This window comes from Rhodofomes roseus (assembly GCF_022264815.1).
Source record: "Rhodofomes roseus strain CIRM-BRFM 1785 chromosome Unknown C8Q71scaffold_12, whole genome shotgun sequence".
NCBI classification, from domain to species: domain Eukaryota; kingdom Fungi; phylum Basidiomycota; class Agaricomycetes; order Polyporales; family Fomitopsidaceae; genus Rhodofomes; species Rhodofomes roseus.
Window position 1 is genome coordinate 90,574 of NW_025952968.1, and position 16,498 is coordinate 107,071.

The 16,498-nt window shown below is 56.3% G+C and overlaps 6 protein-coding genes across 6 annotated transcripts; 5 read left to right on the top strand and 1 right to left on the bottom strand.

The window, feature by feature from the left end:
* Positions 1-215: 215 nt before the first annotated feature.
* Positions 216-1,885, top strand: C8Q71DRAFT_84610 (Alpha/Beta hydrolase protein). The gene is made up of 4 exons (XM_047926625.1): positions 216-574; positions 670-1,047; positions 1,113-1,642; positions 1,696-1,885. Exons 1-4 carry the CDS (start codon positions 454-456, stop codon positions 1,762-1,764), a joined length of 1,098 nt encoding a protein of 365 aa, XP_047777929.1. The 5' UTR covers positions 216-453; the 3' UTR covers positions 1,765-1,885.
* Positions 1,886-3,724, top strand: C8Q71DRAFT_84611 (Alpha/Beta hydrolase protein). The gene is made up of 5 exons (XM_047926627.1): positions 1,886-2,082; positions 2,144-2,326; positions 2,399-2,782; positions 2,840-3,369; positions 3,421-3,724. The coding sequence occupies exons 1-5, from the start codon at positions 2,007-2,009 to the stop codon at positions 3,472-3,474; spliced, it is 1,227 nt and encodes a 408-aa protein (XP_047777930.1). The 5' UTR covers positions 1,886-2,006; the 3' UTR covers positions 3,475-3,724.
* A 421-nt stretch (positions 3,725-4,145) lies between these two features.
* On the top strand, positions 4,146-5,397 carry C8Q71DRAFT_858415 (Alpha/Beta hydrolase protein; the record flags this gene model as incomplete). Its single annotated transcript, XM_047927518.1, has 4 exons — positions 4,146-4,266; positions 4,326-4,709; positions 4,758-5,284; positions 5,338-5,397. 4 exons carry the CDS (start codon positions 4,146-4,148, stop codon positions 5,395-5,397), a joined length of 1,092 nt encoding a protein of 363 aa, XP_047777931.1.
* A 388-nt stretch (positions 5,398-5,785) lies between these two features.
* Positions 5,786-10,628, top strand: C8Q71DRAFT_762551 (P-loop containing nucleoside triphosphate hydrolase protein). Its single transcript, XM_047923925.1, has 4 exons — positions 5,786-5,924; positions 5,979-6,659; positions 6,969-9,722; positions 9,777-10,628. Exons 2-4 carry the CDS (start codon positions 6,006-6,008, stop codon positions 10,482-10,484), a joined length of 4,116 nt encoding a protein of 1,371 aa, XP_047777932.1. The 5' UTR covers positions 5,786-5,924; positions 5,979-6,005; the 3' UTR covers positions 10,485-10,628.
* Positions 10,629-10,683: 55 nt separating this feature from the next.
* C8Q71DRAFT_84774 (uncharacterized protein) lies at positions 10,684-11,674 on the top strand. Its single transcript, XM_047926669.1, has 5 exons — positions 10,684-10,898; positions 10,955-11,065; positions 11,121-11,228; positions 11,285-11,384; positions 11,436-11,674. Exons 1-5 carry the CDS (start codon positions 10,845-10,847, stop codon positions 11,588-11,590), a joined length of 528 nt encoding a protein of 175 aa, XP_047777933.1. The 5' UTR covers positions 10,684-10,844; the 3' UTR covers positions 11,591-11,674.
* Positions 11,675-11,758: 84 nt separating this feature from the next.
* On the bottom strand, positions 11,759-16,277 carry C8Q71DRAFT_709415 (TPR-like protein; the record flags this gene model as incomplete). The annotated part of the gene is made up of 14 exons (XM_047920682.1): positions 11,759-12,215; positions 12,269-12,294; positions 12,353-12,571; positions 12,725-12,776; positions 12,824-12,978; positions 13,032-13,056; positions 13,112-13,274; positions 13,334-13,441; positions 13,492-13,697; positions 13,757-13,926; positions 13,980-14,594; positions 14,657-14,735; positions 14,795-15,840; positions 15,891-16,277. The coding sequence occupies 14 exons, from the start codon at positions 16,275-16,277 to the stop codon at positions 11,759-11,761; spliced, it is 3,708 nt and encodes a 1,235-aa protein (XP_047777934.1).
* Between the last annotated feature and the right edge of the window lie 221 nt (positions 16,278-16,498).

Genomic DNA, 16,498 nt, shown 5'->3' on the forward strand with positions numbered 1-16,498 from the left:
CCTGCCTCATTCTACCACCTATCCGCAATGCAAGATCTCATTCAAGTCCCCTGTGACACCGATGTCGATACCGATACGAGGCCGCAGGCTGCTACCGTGCAAGGCATCCCTGAGCACGTTCATGATCGTCGTAGACGACGGATGGTGGAAGGGAAGAGGTAGCCATTCAGTCATCACCGGCGTCTGTCTAGATGTACAGCAATACGCGGGAACAACTGAGCGCCGTTCCCGGTTCGGTTCTGAAAATGCCTGCGAATGTAGGAGCGACAATAACAGATGACCTGGGCAGCTGCCACGTAGCGTCTAGTCTCACGTTATCAAGTCGTTATGGGATGATATGATATGACTTTTCCAAGTTCCTTCTTCTTTACTCAATCTAGGCCTGAACTAGGTTCAAAAACTCATACTCGCCTCCCTCTTCCCGCGTTCTCGACTTGAATAGCACTGTGCACAATGCCTTGGGCACCCGTCGACGATAATGGCACGCGGCTTTACTACGAAGACACGGGGGCACCCCCTGATTCGTCGGACTACACAACTCTAGTGCTCGTACATGGTGGTGTATTCAATGGATGTGAGTGTCATGACCTACTCCGAGGACCCCCAACGGTGCCCCAGACGGGGCGAACTGTCGTGACTCCCAAAGTGTAGAGGCTGACGCGACCGTAGCCACCTTTAGGCCAATGTTCAAACATGCCGAAGAGCACAACATGCGACTAGTGGCTGTGAACAATCGAGACTACCGCGGCTCTACCCCATTATCTCCCAGCGACCTCGACGCACTTCGAAGCGTAGAACTGGACGAGCAGCGATCGATGATCCACGCACGCGGCATGGAACTTGCGGCATTTCTTGTCTGGTTCATCCAGCAGGAAAATATACCGCCTCGCTCCCAGAACTTGGAGGCTACGCGTGCCGGTGGCCTTGCATTTCTCGGGTGGTCTTGGGGAAATACTATGACAATGTCGTTTCTGGCGCAGGCTGAACGTATGGACGAGGAAGCTCGCCGCACGTTGCACAGTTTCATGACCGCGTTCATCATGTTTGGTGAGTAGATGACATAACCATGATCTTTCACTGTATCGATTAGCTCACTGCATGCAATCTACTAGACAGCGCTCGACATGGCCTAGGCGTCCCACCTGCGATGCTGGCAGGGCTACGAGCTCCAGCGCGTGGCCAAGATGAGACGGTGGACCGAGACAATGACTTCGAACACCGATTATCCGGGTACTACGCTCACCCGCCTGCGCTACTTGATCAATTCGCGTCCGTTGCGCTGGATGACCTACGAGACGGTCTCTTACATTGCCCGATTGCAGATCCATCCTCGCCGGACTATGTACCATCCACCGCTCGTATGACTACTCAAAGATTCGGCGATGTCACGGACCCCAATGTGACAAAGCGTGCCCACCCGCTTTTTCACGCCGTCGACCCCAGACTGTATCAAGAGAACGTGCAAGCTGCTCTATGGAACTCAACAACGTGGCCTCACCTGAGGGTGACGCTCGTATGGTGTGATATGTCTCTGCCAGAGACAGTGTTGTCTGCCTGTTATCTCGCGAAACAAATCAACGAAGAATGGCCTCAAGGTGCTAGAAAGGTTGACGTGCTGCGCTTCAATGGGGCAAATCACTTCGTGAGTTCAAATGCTCACCATTTGTGTGCACACAGTTGACGGATACTGTTTAGCCTCATTGGGACAAGCCTAGGCGCACTATCGAGCTTCTGTCTCGTATAGTTTCACCCCGGGCCCCGTAGGACCGCACGGCGGCTCTACATGTCTTCGAGACGCGATTATACAGATCGCGGTATCGGCCTCATGGTTTCAATCCTCTATGGCCACGGCCGCGTTGACTGACGCAGATAGTCGACATTGTCATTCGCTTTGTGATTCCAACAAAAGTGGGGTTCTTTCCTGATCTCATTGATGCTATGGTAAGGTCGCAGCCAATACCGTCTTTCATCCGGCCGCTGGCCCCGAACGAAGGCTCAGGCTGAGGATGTACATACACTCCTTTGTGATGATTCCGGACCGCAAGCATGTTTTAGCCAAGAGCGCGTGCATAAGACTCTCACGTTGGTCCTCAGGCTATGTATAGCCAATTAGTGACTAACTGTCATATTGCTATGGTTTAAGGTCATGGGCAAGCAGGTGGAGACTGCACACGATTCTCACTAGACGAGGTACATGCTTATCTCATGCCGCTTGCTACTGTGGACGAAGTCGGGACGCAACTTTACTACGAAGACACTGGGGTCCCACCGGGGCGTCCTAACTATCAAACGCTGTTGCTCATACACGGTGGAATCTTCAATGGAGGTGAGCACTCACACTAGTACTCACTGCGCCCTGTGGCATGTTGTTCTCATTCTCATGATGTCTGGTATGCAGCGGTGTACAGACCCATGTTTGCCCACGCGGCAAGACTTGGATTGCGCCTTGTCACATTGAATATGCGCGACTACCGCGACTCTAGTCCGTACACGCCTTCCGATCTAGCAGCGCTCGGGAGTGGGGATCATCATGAGCAGCGGTTTGTCCTCCGTGCTCGCGGGGTAGAGGTCGCCTCGTTCCTCCTGTGGTTCATCCGAATGGAGCAAATACCGCCACCATCCAGTCCTGACGACTACAACGGCAACCGTGGAGGCGGTCTTGCTCTACTCGGCTGGTCCTGGGGAAACATCATTACCATATCGTTCCTGGCTCACGCCGCGACGCTGCCGGACAACGATCGCCGCTTGCTGGGTGCCTACTTGACGGGATTCGTTATGTATGGTCAGTCTACAGTGTTTACATGCCCACAGTCGCGGTGCTCACCTCAGCTCATCATAGACTGCAGCCGGCACGGTCTAGGTGTCCCCCGCGTAATCATGGAAGGACTCTATTCTCCTACGCGTGATCCAAACATTCCGGAGGAGCAAAGGCACACAGCATTTGGACACTGGGTATCCGGCTACTATGCACACTCACCTTCTGTACTTGCCGCATTCCCATCCGTGACGCTGGACGAGTTGCGCCAAGGGGTCAGCCAAGTGCCTATCAAGGATCCGTCCCCAGATTACGTCGCGTCCGTGGTCAACATGTCAGCTGAAGAGCTATCGGAGATCACGGACCCAGCAGTCATCACGAGCTCGCATCCCCTCTACTACAACGTGGACCCGGCGTTGTGCAAGGAGAACCTGGACGCTGCGCTTCTCGACGCGTCTTGGTGTCCCCGCCTGCGTGTGGCGTTGGTGTGGTGCGATATGTCTGTTCCTGAGACGATCATGTCCACTTGGTACCTCGCAAGGCAGGTCTCGGAACACTGGCCTGCGAGCGCGAGGAAGGTTGACCTTGTACGATTCGAGGGAGCCAACCACTTCGTACGTGGGCTGCCGACTCTTCTCTCCGTTACAGGCTCTGACAACTTTCAGCCCCATTGGGATCAACCGAAACGAACGATTGAGCTTCTCGCCGGATTAATATGAGTGCGCTATGCCAGTCATTGCCAGCGACGCCGGAAACGCACCTTGTGGTGGTGGAAAACAGGGGATTTGTTGGATGTGAGGCTGCGGACTCGGACTGGCATGTCTGTCGAATATCTGTCGTCTGTCGCGAAGACATTACATCAGAAACGCAGTTTTGCCGGAAGATGCCGCCTACTCTTGGTGGGATCCAGATTCCATGCAATGCACTGATCTGCCGAGCACTTGATTGCCAGTGGGTCGGAGTCTCAGAAGCTCCTCAACTCACCGAGAACACCTGTATTCCGTGCCGCAAACATTGCGCCGAGGTTATGCGGTCGCTATGTCCGGATGGACGCATGCAGAGCATGCGTCTTATACCGGCACGCCTCGACAGCTACAACGAGGCAGTAGGTCTTGACTTCCACCTCCACACTGCGATCTGGCGAATCTATCATCCGGTACTTGCTAGATCACCACTCCGGGGTTCGATCGCAATTGTACGTACGTATTACGGGGACCGTCTTCGCTGTGCGTTGCAACCTTTGTTCGAACGCATATGTTATGAAGGTTCTCAGTACAGTATCTTGCACGCACCCATGACGCAAACATCACAGTGAATAGGCCCTGTTCCTAGCAGAAGGAGCACATCTAGACCGGGTGTAGACCGTGCGCACGGCGAACGAAGCACTAGTATGCCGTTGGCTCCCGTGGACGACAAGGGGACACACCTTTTTTACGAGGACAGCGGTGCCCCTTGGGCATGTCCGCATTACACGACTCTCGTAATCCTGCATGGCGTTGTCTTCCACGGCGGTAAGTGCTCATAGCCCCGCATGCTGAAGTACACAGTTGACGCGGACGGTCTGCTACAGCGATCTTCAAACCTTTGATACCCTATGCCCGGCAACGTGGCATACGCCTCGTCATGGTGAACTATCGAGACTACCCTGGATCGACTCCGTATTCCTGGGCCGAGTTGGCGGCGCTCGGAAGCAAGAAGCAGGAGGCGGAGCGATCTATGCTGAAACAGCGTGGATTGGAAATCGCAGCGTTCTTGCGCTGGTACATCATGAAGGAGAATATACCCATGGCGCCCAGCCCTCAGGAGTACCACAACGCCTGTGGAGGCGGCTTGGCCATCCTTGCCTGGTCTTGGGGCACTGCTATGGCGATGTCCTTCTTGGCACAGGCGTCGACTCTCCCGCACCAAGAGAGGTGGAGGCTGGGTTCATATTTACGAACCATCATATTCTATGGTGGGTGGGCCATTGTCGACAAGTTCACCCTACTCACTGTTTGTATAGACAGCAATTGTAATGCGCTGGGCGTATCCACACACCACGTCGCCGGATTTTACAACCCGATCCTTGATACGCGAATACCAATGAAGAACAAAGGGCGCGCATTTGTACACTGGGTCACAGCGCATTACAACCATCGCATTCCTGAAGTCCTATCTTTCCCTCACTCCTCACTGATAGAGGTGCGCCCCGGCCTTGTCCAGTACCCCAGTACAGACTCGTCTTCGGAATACGAGAACAGCACGGAGCGCATGCTCTACCAAGAATACGACGAAGTCACAGACACGGGAGTGGCCGAGCGGTCACAGTTGTTCTGGATGGACTTCGACGTCACGGTGTACAAGGAGATGACGGAGCTGGCCATGTACGACGCGACGATTTGGCCACATCTGCAAATAAAGCTCGTCTGGTGCGACAGGTCAGTCGTGGAAACGGTACTGGCTGCGTGGTATTTTGCCCAGCAGATGCGAGACTGGCCGGAGGGGGCGAGGAAAGTGGAGATCGTGCGGTTCCGAGGTGCTAACCATATGGTGAGTATGACCAAACACAAGGATATGGCCGTCGAGTTCTGATGCTTGTGTAGCCGCATTGGAACGAGCCCGAGAAGACGATGGACCGTTTGGCCAAGCTGATACACTGTTGATCCTAGCTGGGTTCATACCACTGTCAATTTGTAGGTATAGGCGGCCTCACAGCTACGTACATACATTCAAATTAAGCCTCAGGCTGTATAGCACTGTGATATCGATACTCGCACATGGGTGCAGTGGCGGCGGTTCTACGGTACGAGTGACGTCGACTCACTTACACGTCGACGATGCGCATCTGCCAACGTTCGGGTTCTCACCCGATTGTACTTTGCCACAATCTGCTGAGAAGGGCGGTTCACTCTTGAGTAATGCAAGCCAGGGCAGTTGGAAGTCAGACGTTGACTGGAAAGCGTTGAACTTGGAGCCCGTTTGCGACCGGGAGTCGGCAGTTGCCGGTGGGGCAAATTTGACGCTAGCCAGCTCGGGCAGACGCAAAGTCGCGAGTACGGCTCCGTGTTCTCCCTCTCGTTCTCGGGCCTTCATTCCTCGTCGTCGAAGCCGTCCTAACCTCACCGTTCACTGCACGCATCGGTATCCAGTACTTGTGCCCCTGGAAGAGCAGGGATAGGCAGTGCTGCAGGTTAGTCGCGACAAGGAAGTCGCCCGCGAAAGTCAAGCCTGATTGCACACCTAGATTGGTGTCGGTAGTAGGCTGTCACATATGCGCCTTGCCTTTCTTCTGCCCCGGCGCAGTCTCCTCATGCAAGCGGACCCTGCCAAACGCTTCGCTCTCCCCTCGTCCTCGTCCCTCAAGCGCCCCTTCTCTCGCACCCCCTCTCCGTCTACTCGCCCGCCATCTGATCCCGACCAGCGCCCCGGCAAGGTCCCAAAAGTAGAAGGCGACCATCTTCCCTCGTCCTCCAGGTCCACCATGACGCCGTCCAGCTCTAGTTCACGCCGCCAGATGCCCCACCTTGCTCGTGCACCGGTGTCAGGCCCTTCGCGGCCGTCCAGCAACAAGGGTCGCCGAGGCAAAGCACCGGCCTCCGCAGCGCGTCAGCAACCCACACTGCCCGAGCCAGTGTGCAGCGAGGCATACATCCGGTCAACGTACGAGACGAAGCCTATCAAGGCAATATGGAACGACAATCCCAAATCGCCGCTGACAAACCACTGCAAGAGCATCCTCAACTCCATGCCTGAGTACGAGTCTGTACAGGGCATCGCCGCGAATGGGCAGACATTGTGGAGGACGACAGTTCGAGTCAAGGGTGCCGAGGTTGACATCACAGGATGCGGAGACCACAGCAACAGGAAGGATTCTGAGAAGTTGGCAGCGCTCAGCGCACTATTGCAACTGGACACTCTTGGCGCGGTGCGTATTCACTCGTTTTCAGCTGCCTGTTCTGCAAGCGATTGGACGACCGACGCCCCTCCCCTTCGCTCATCGGCCGAATTACGGTTAGATGTTGCAACGGTGGCTGCCGTGCTCGGTGCCAGGTCGCATGGCGCCTCGAATGGGCACTTGCGAGGAGCGAGTCTGCACCCGCACGTTCGACCTGCTCAAGTGACCGTTCGAGACGTTGCACCAGAGGCGGTCGTTCAGACGCTATATCGATCAAGCAAAGCAGCGTTATCTATATTTCGCCGTTCCCGGTAGTTACTGATAACCGCTCCGTTACAGTTCAACAAGTCTTCTGGTCCGAAACAACCAAAAGCCTCTGCGGAGGTGGAATTGTCTCCAACGGAGACTACCCTGTCCGACGGAAGCAAAGTGGACTACGAAAAGGCACGCCAATTCATGGAGTATTATTGCCGTCGCTTCGGCTTCGGACGCCCAGAGCTCACGTACACGCCCTTCAAAATCCCACAACGCGGAGGTGGGACGACGGCATGGCAGGCAGAGATGACCGTCGATGGGCGGAGGATCGGTTTCAGCAAGGGCTCCAACAAGAAAAACTCCATGTTGAGTTGCTACGTGGACGTCACGCAGTACCTCGAGCAGTGCGATCCAAACATTTGGGCGGGGTTTCTGAAGGACCAGAAGACGGGCAAGGACCTCGGTCTCGCTCCGCGAGTGCTCTTCGAGATTGAAGATTCGCTCCAAGATCACATCGCGGACCTATGCAGTGACATCAAGAAGAGCAAACTGTACCAAAACCGGTCGTCTACCAAGTCCAGCACACAAGACGATGGCGACACTCAGGGCTCGAGTGTCCCTACTGGCCCTCGCCTGCTTTACCGCAGACCAGTCCCATTCTCGTTGCTGCAGGACAAATCCGCCCGGCTGAAGCAGAAGCGCGAGGAGTACCTTGCCTCGACCGACCCGAAGGTCGTGAGAATGCGCGAGCAGCGTGCTGGCCTCCCAGTGTACACGAAGTCGGAACAAATACTCCAGCACATCGAGAACCACGAGGTTACCATCTGTATGGCCGCGACGGGCTCGGGCAAGACGACGCAGATCCCGCAGATCATCCTCGACAATATGATCGACCGCGGGGAGGGCGCGAAGTGCAACATCGTCTGTACGCAGCCGAGGCGTATCGCTGCTATCAGTGTCGCGGACCGCGTCGCGAAGGAGCGCTCGGAGACAGTGGGCCGTAATTCGTGCGTTGGGTACCAAGTCCGGTTCGAGCACAACCTGCCAGAAGAGCATGGTTCCGTCACCTTCTGCACGACTGGCATCTTCCTCAAGCGCATGCAGAGCGCGCTGGAGGGGGATAACTCCGCCGGGCGCAGCCTTGACGATGTCACGCATATACTGGTGGACGAGGTGCACGAGCGGGACGTCGACACGGATCTGCTGCTCGTCGTGCTCAAGCGCATGCTTGCGGACCGTAAGGCGCGCAACAAGCCGCTGAAGGTCGTGCTCATGAGCGCTACGATCGACGCGAAGCTCTTCCAGGAGTACTTCCCCGACGAGAACGACCAGCCTGCCAGCGTCATCGAGATACCTGGACGGGCATTCCCTGTGGACAAGAAGTTCCTGGACGAGTTCCTTCCCGACCTCGCGAGGGAGCGTAGCACCTCTTGGGTGTTCCAGCAGGACAGCGTGCAGAAGTATCTGACACATCAGTTGGGCTCTACCGCGGTCGTTGGTATCACGGGAACGACGACGCGCAGTAATCGCCACCAATCAGACATGCCCATCCAGCCTTCCGCTGGTCCCGACAGTTCGCGAGACGACGACCTGGACATGCCTGCGCCCTTGGTAGCGCTAACGATCGCACATGTGCTGCGCAGGTCGGAGGACGGCCATGTGCTCGTCTTCCTTCCTGGCTGGGACGACATCACGTCTGTGCAGAAGTGCCTGCAGGGTATGACCGGCGGAAACCTTCTCGACATCAACTTCAACGACTCGCGCAAATACAGCATCCATCTCCTGCATTCGACTGTTCCGATCGCGGAGCAGCAGGCTGTCTTCGAGCCGCCGCCCGAAGGAGTGCGCCGCATCATTCTCGCAACCAACATCGCTGAGACGTCCGTCACCATCCCGGATGTCGTCTACGTCGTTGATACGGCACGAGTGAAGGAGCAGCGGTACGACCCAGAGCGTCATATTTCATCTCTCGTCTCTGCATGGGTCGGCTCGTCCAACCTCAACCAGCGTGCAGGTCGTGCCGGACGGCACCGGTCAGGTGAATACTACGGCATCCTGACGCGCAGGTTCTCCGACGCCCTGTACCCACACCAGACAGTGGAGATGAAGCGTGTCGACTTAAGCAACGTCGTCATGCACATCAAGGCGCTCAACTTCCCGGGCATGACTGTCGAGGAGGTGCTCGCCGAGACGATCGAGCCGCCTGCGGTGGACCGTGTCACGGCCGCCATGAAAGCGCTGGAGATGGTCGGAGCCCTCGACCAGCACCACAACCTGACCTCCCTCGGCCGCGTGCTCCTCCAGATTCCTGTGGATGTCCAGATGGGTCGATTGGTCCTCTACGGCAGCTTCTTCAGGTGTCTTGACCAGGCGCTGACGCTCGCTGCCATCCTTACGAACCGCGATCCTTTCCTTGCCCCTATGCATCTCAAGTTCGAGGCTGCCGCCAAGAAGAACTCGTTCACGACGGATGACTTCCGGTCCGACGCCCTGGCCACCCTCCGGGCGTACAATCAATGGTGGGAGATGCAGAGCAAGGGGATGTATGTACAAGCGAACCGGTTCTGCCAGGAGAACTTCCTGGCGAAGCCGACCTTGATCATGATCCAGAAGATCAAGGACCACCTCTTGCAATCGTTGTACTCCATCGGTGTCATTGACCTTTCAGCCGGCGGTGATGTCTCGAGACGCACGGATACGAGGAGAGGTGCCGTACCGCCTGAGTTGAACAGCAATGGCGAATCGCAGCCCCTTCTTGCCGCTCTCATTGCCATCGCCTCTCAGCCAAAGTTCGCTATTCGAACTGGAGAAAAGATATACCGAACTGCTACTGACAAGGTGAGCAAGTCTGCAATCTACATTTTTTCAACCGCTGATTCCCACTTTTCGCAGAGGGTCTTCATTCACCCATCAAGCGTGAACCACCGTAGACGCGAGAGGGCTGAGTCAGAAGACCTGAACTCTGCACTGACGGAGAAACAGATCATTGCCTACACCGAAAAACGCCAGAACCTGACTTCTGGCCAGTCACACCCGGATATGTACCTCATCACCACCTCGCGTCTCGACCCGTTGACCTACATCCTCTTCGGAGCGTTCAACATTGAGGTGACGTTCCGTGGATTAGAATGCGACGAGTGGCTGCCCATCGTGGGTCGCCAGGATGCTCTTGACGACGTCGAGAGGTTGAAGAGGCTGATGGAGGCCTGCATGCTTCGTGTCTTTGAAGGCATCATCGCAGGCCGGTCGAAGGCTAACAACCGGCGCTTGCCTCAGCGCAACGAAGATCGCGAGGACGAGTCTGGTGACGAAGACGACAGCCCACAAGACCGCTCGCTCTCGGCTATGGAAGTCAAGGAGCTGGATGTGATGACGCGCGACATCGTGCGGATCCTCAACGAGTACGGCACTTACCGCGTGGCCATGCAGTCGCAGCATAACTCGCGGCCCGCGACGCCCATGGACTCCCCGGTCTGGGCGAGCAATCGTCTCCCTGGCACACGCTCTGGCTACTCCACGCCGGCGTACAACATGGGTTCGGCGTACAACTCGAGACCAAGTACACCCAGTCGTTTGTCAGCATCGTCGCGAAGGTGGTGAGGTATAGTATTAGAATCTCCCAAGTATCGGATCGCTATCGTGGTACGCTAGTGCTCGCCAATAACTTAGTTGTGTAGAGATAGGTTAAGGACGCCGTCTGTCTGTCTGGAACTGCTAATAACTAGTGCGATTCTCCCCGCTCAATTTGTGCGCTGTGTCGGCACACTCCAGGCCCCAATCCTCGGTATGGCGTGTAGGCCTAGGCGCCCATACACGTGTGAAGACGCGTCTTGACGCGCTGCGGGGATCTGACGCGCGCGGCTCGCCCTGTCCGGCGCCGTGCTGCCCTTGCCCTCCCCTCTCATTGCCTGCACGCTCCGCAGGAACAGCTGGCCGACCAACACGCCACTCCTGAGCACCATGGCTGAGTTCCTCACGCGCATCGACACCGCCAAGCTTGTCGCAGCGGAAACTGTGAGACTTGAGTTGTACTGGCTGGCCCGTGGTTGTGTCACTTACCGCACTCCTAGGCTCTTGCAGCGTTCACCTCTGCGTTTGTCGCCCCGAGCTACAACCTTCCTATCTTCCTGTTTGGCCTCTATGCCCAGGAGGCTGCAGAGGCCGTGGAGTCGATGAAGATGGTGCGCATCCTGTCTGTGGCTCGTGGTGTGCACCTGAAGCAGTACCTCTTCCCAGTTCACCTACCTCGTAATAGGGACCATTCCGCTCGACATTATTTGGATGTGGAACCACGAGCAGGGATGGTTCATGAAGCTGCTCACTATATTGATCTTGGCATTGAAGGTCCGTCCCTTCCCTTCGACTCCCCTAGTGAGAGGTGAGCTCAATTGAGGTTGTAGATACCCACCGCTATGGTCTTTGCGACAGCCTTGCAGACACGGGGCGGTAACTTCTCGGGCTTCAGTGGTCTACGCAGCGCTGACGTCGGGGGCGCGACGGGTAAGGGCCTGTTAGCACATACGCTCTGCACTCGCTGACATATGCATGTAGTCTGGTCCATGCCCGGTGGGTTCACTTCTGGTGGACGAGAGGGCTACCAGAATGTGGACGAGCCCGACATCCAGACGCCAAAGCCTCTTGGCACTTCGCAGCCCCCAGCTGCGCCTGCCCAACAGGGCACGCCTAGCGCATACCAAAACGTGTAACGCTTGAGATGCGATGTGCGCAATTGTTGGCTATGGATACAGTGTTACGTCTATGTACAGGATTGTGGTCTAGGGGCTACAAACTTGACTACTGAATAATTTATCACGATATTCAGCGACCCATGATGCGAGAGCAGGAAGCCACATAAATGCCCTACAGATTAGAAGTCAATCATATATGATAATTTCCGGGGGATCCTCGTCTGGGATCCAGATGATACTGCTGTCTTTCACATCCCCTTCGCTCCTCTCCCACTCATCCGACATCTCGTACTGTGTCCCTTCTACCCACCGTTTCCACGCTTCTCGGTAGCCCTTCTCGACGTTGCGAGTCCAGCGCATAGTATCGAAGAGAGGCGCTCTGTCCCGGTTCAAGAAAATGTTACGGCGGAGCTTGATGAGCTCCCCGCGTCCCCTTGGTATCGTCGTACCTGTGGGGTCCTGCTCGTCGACATACTTCACGCTTCTCGCGAAGTCGACTGCGCGGTGCTCATATTCCTCCACGTTCTCGACGATCATTAGGTCGCCGAACCCTGTCGCGCCTGCCATGCTCGCCGCGACGCGGGAGCACATTCTATGAGGGTGCTTGGGTATTGTGAGAATAGGTGTACCAGTCCAGAGAACACTAGTGACGGTGAGTTGTCGTGACCCACGGACGTACCAAGTGTGAATACTTACTCAGCCGCTATAGTGTGCGCATTGCACTAGAGCACATCAGTCAGTGAAACGAACCTCAAGTCATTCAGGCGTGACCGCACAAACCTCAGCCGTGTCGAGGAAGAGGTCGGCTACACGCCCGCGATAGACATGTTCGTCCTTTTTTGCCACATTCGTGAAGCGTATCCGTGACGCGACTTCCTCACCTGCCCAGTCTCTGGCTGTGCGCAGAAGATGCTCCTCGCCGGCTGCGGGGAACCGCAGGAGCCAGAGGATGCTACGCGGTACTTGCGTAAGTATCCTAAGCCATACGGCAAAAATGGCCTAACAATTCATCAGCGTTACCGAGGTATTCGTTAAAAGAGTCTTACCGGGTCGATCTACAGACAAATGAGGTTGGTCAAAACACCACGGTGAAACGACCTGACAATACACATACCTTATACAACTGTACACTATATCAGCCACAATTCACACGGAATGTGCACATACCCTTACCTGGCTGAAGTTGGCAAAAATCACTACATCTCTACGACGATCTTAGCAGTGACCGTGGAGGACGCACAGCTCACTCACTGGGGTAGGTCGGGGAAGATCTGCCGTCTCATAGTCGCTCTTCGCTTCTCTTCATTCCGCCACAACTCCTCAGGAGGTACCTGAGCCCTCTCTTGCACCGTGAGGCCCTCGTCCTCGCGGAATGACTGCTTGTGATCAGTGGCCATAAAGGAATGCTAGAACAATCAGTTGAACGCCGAGTCTACACAGGTAGCGTCGTGCAACTTACCGGAATGTTGATAAACTTTTCAGTGCTAAAACAACACCCGTGAGCATAACCGAGGTGGGCAGAAGAAAATCCAGACGTACTACATCCATTCGTTCGAGCGAGACTCCGGATCGGCATCAGCATCGAAATCAAAGATGACATGCGTCTGCTCTTTGTCCTTCCCGCGGTTTTTGCGCCAGAACTCCGCAGCACTCATGTCCGGGGGACATGAAATGATGCAGCAGAGAAGGTAGTCGCACCAACCTAGCCATTCAAGAAATAAATCGCCGCGAATGTGAGAATGAGCAGTACCTTGTACACACCTGCCGACAAGGTGCCCGCATATCCCATGCACTGCATCTGCACAGGGCAAGGACGAGCTGCGAATATGTCGTTCCGAGCACCCTTGGTGTAACCACCGAGGTTAATTACTGGGCTATGTCAGGACGCTGCATACGGGCAACGGACACGGACCACCCACGAATGTGTATGTTATGACGCGAGATATCGTCTATGATATCACGCGCGGACCAGGTCGACACGTCGCGAAAATACTCGACGCGCGATGCGATGCGCGGGCGGTACTCAGTGCCGTCCCATGGACTAGTTGTGTACAGGAAGACATTGAACTTATTGCGATCGTGCAGTTCGAACACCGATTGCATCAGATGCGAGAGCGGATGGTCGCTGTCAATGTCAAGTCAGCTGGTTCAATTTTTGTTTCATCGGCGTAGAATGCCACATACTTCACGTCATTCGAGACATAACCAATGTTCAATTTACCGTTTAGCGGAGGCGGAGGCGGGCGGTAGACATGCGGCGGAAGCCAGGTTTGCGAATGCGCCATGAACGAGATCCGGAGCGCATTTCGATGGGCAACAAGACGCGCGGCCCGGAGGCTAAGCGGGTACGTAAACTGCATCCTAGCGGTCAGCCAGGTTCCTACTTGCGACAAGTCAACAAACGCACCGTATGGAAGGGAAGGACGGACGGGACGGGCGGGCTCGTCATGTTAGCCGGGAGCACCGGCCTCAGGAAGCGACGCTCCAGCTCCGGCGACGTATCGAACATGGGCTCATCCGAAGAGACAATCTTGCCGAATGCCTGGATGTACCACTGGCGCTGCAGCCTAGGCTGCGCCCAGTCCATGAAGCGAATCACGAACCCAACCTCGTTGATGCCGTTCCGCATACGGTCGTCACCGTCGTAGTAGCGCTGCAGGCACTCGAGCCAGTGCGCCCTTTCGTCCTCGCGTAGCGCGCGACCCTGCGCATTCTCCACGACCTGCAGCCACTCCTCCTTGGTCGCGGATTTCTGCATGATGCCGACAGTCTGCATGTACGCAGCGTCGATCTGACGCTCGCAAATCTCGATCATCTTGGTAATCCAGCCGGGGGTCCCAGTCTGGCTGGGCATGATAATCCCACCGTTCTCGTCCACACCCATCTCATTGGGGACAGACCCGCGCCCGCGCCAGTCGCATATCGCAGACAGTGAGTTCACCAGGCCGCACGTGGCCTCGGGCAAGTCAGGATTGAGGCTAATAGCGCGGCGATAGTACTCGATGGCATCCCAGGATCGACCCTGTGGACGCGTGGAGCAGATGTCAGTCTCACGGCCAACAGAGGCAACATTGTCCAACGAACCAGATCCTTGACAGCGTTACCTAGGTTGGCAAGAGCAATATCGAAATCTGGCTTCCTTCTTATAGCCTTCATGTACAGTCTAGAATTTTCCATGATTAGGTAGGCGCCTCTGGGATTGGCAATGTGTCAATAGCTTACTCGATGGCTTCCTCGACACGGCCCTGGTCTTTTAGAAGCGATCCCAAATTTGTCAAGAGATGCGGATGTTCTGGGTCCAGTTGCAGGCCGGCTTGGTAGTAAAATCTCGCGAGGGCCGGGCCGTTGAGCAGGTTCTGCCCGTGGGTTCTCGGCATATCCCTGCTGCTAGAGAGCGCGCACAGGAGTATACCCAGATTGTTGTACGTCGACGGCGAGGGCGATATTGACACCGCCACGTAGTAAAGCAACAGTACCAATGAGACACTGACGTTGACCGGGCCACCGAGCCCAGGGAGGCGCAGATTCGCGAGGGACTCGTCCTGCAGTCGCTTCGCCAGCGTGAGCAAGACCGTGCTTGTCATGAGGTTCGTCTTCTGGCGCATGCTCTCGTGAGGCAAGTCGAGGTGGCCAGTGTGCGGGTTACGCGTGCAGATAGCGGGTGCGACACCAAGCGAGAAGGGGAATAACACCATCTGGAGGCGCATGATCTGGTCCGGGAGCAGGAGCAGCGTCGGGAAGACGCCACCGCCGATATGCAGCAGCGCGTTGAGTGCGCGCTCGCCCGACGCGTGCACCACGCGAAAAAGGTCTAGGGGTGGCCGATGGATGAGCTCCGAGAACGGTGGCTGGCCCTCGAGGCTCAGGCTCTCCACGATCGCGTCGGGGACCGGTCCGTCAGATGCAGAGGATATTATGTATCCTGCGACGCAAGTGGCCACGAGGAGATCGCGCATGTTGTAGCATTCATCGTCTCCGTAGGGCTGCGGTGGGCGGAGCACGAGCTCAATGGCCCTCCAATAGTCCTGCATGGCATCGAGAATCCCGTTCGGTGGGAGCAGAGTGCGCAATGTGGCTGTGGTGAAGAACATTCGCTGAAGACGATGCATCTCGTCGGTTCGCACGGGTATCCTGAGTCGGCCATCGTCCTGTACGACTTGGCCGATAACAGACTCGCACACGCGCAGGGCCTGGGAGTACGCCTCCCTGCGGCGATTGTTATCTGGCGTGTTCTGTGCCACGTCGAATAACTTGCCAAGTATGTTGTCCTGGAGGCCGTGTCAGTGCTGGTTGTAACCGGCGCTCGTATCTGACTCACCATAGCGTCCCAATAGGTGGGTCGGATGCGCAAGGCCTTCATCCACCACTCAAATGCATCGTCTTCCCGGCCGAGGGCTTTGTAAGTGGTGCCCAAGTTGGACATTGCCTCTACGCATTCCGGGTCAATAGATAGGGCCTCGAAGCTGAGGGCGATACTCGTCTGGTAGTCACCGAGCGTATGGTGAGTGCAGGCGAGTAGAAGCAATACGGGAATGTGTCGCGGGTGGATAGAACGCAGCGCGGAAAGGAGTGGCATTAGCTGAATTTTATATACGCTCTCCGTCGAGAGCGATGTGGGAGTGTTCATGGGCATTATCGGCGCTGCCGTCAGGCCCGCAGGGCGTGGGCGCCCGGAGGTGTCGTATAAATAGTATGCATATGCCATGGCAGCGTCGCGTGCAAGGGTCGTTGCGAAGGGACTCGGTTGGGCTCTGTCGGGCTGGACGAAAGTGGGTGCTACCTCTGATGGTGGCGGGACGTCCACGACACCGCCGAAAACGGGTGCGGCGTGAGGCGTAGGTGTGGGCGCAGCGACAGCTGTTGGGTCACCGGCAGACGTGGCTGCAGGGTAAAGGCGCGCGTTCAATTGACGCGTTCAATCGACAT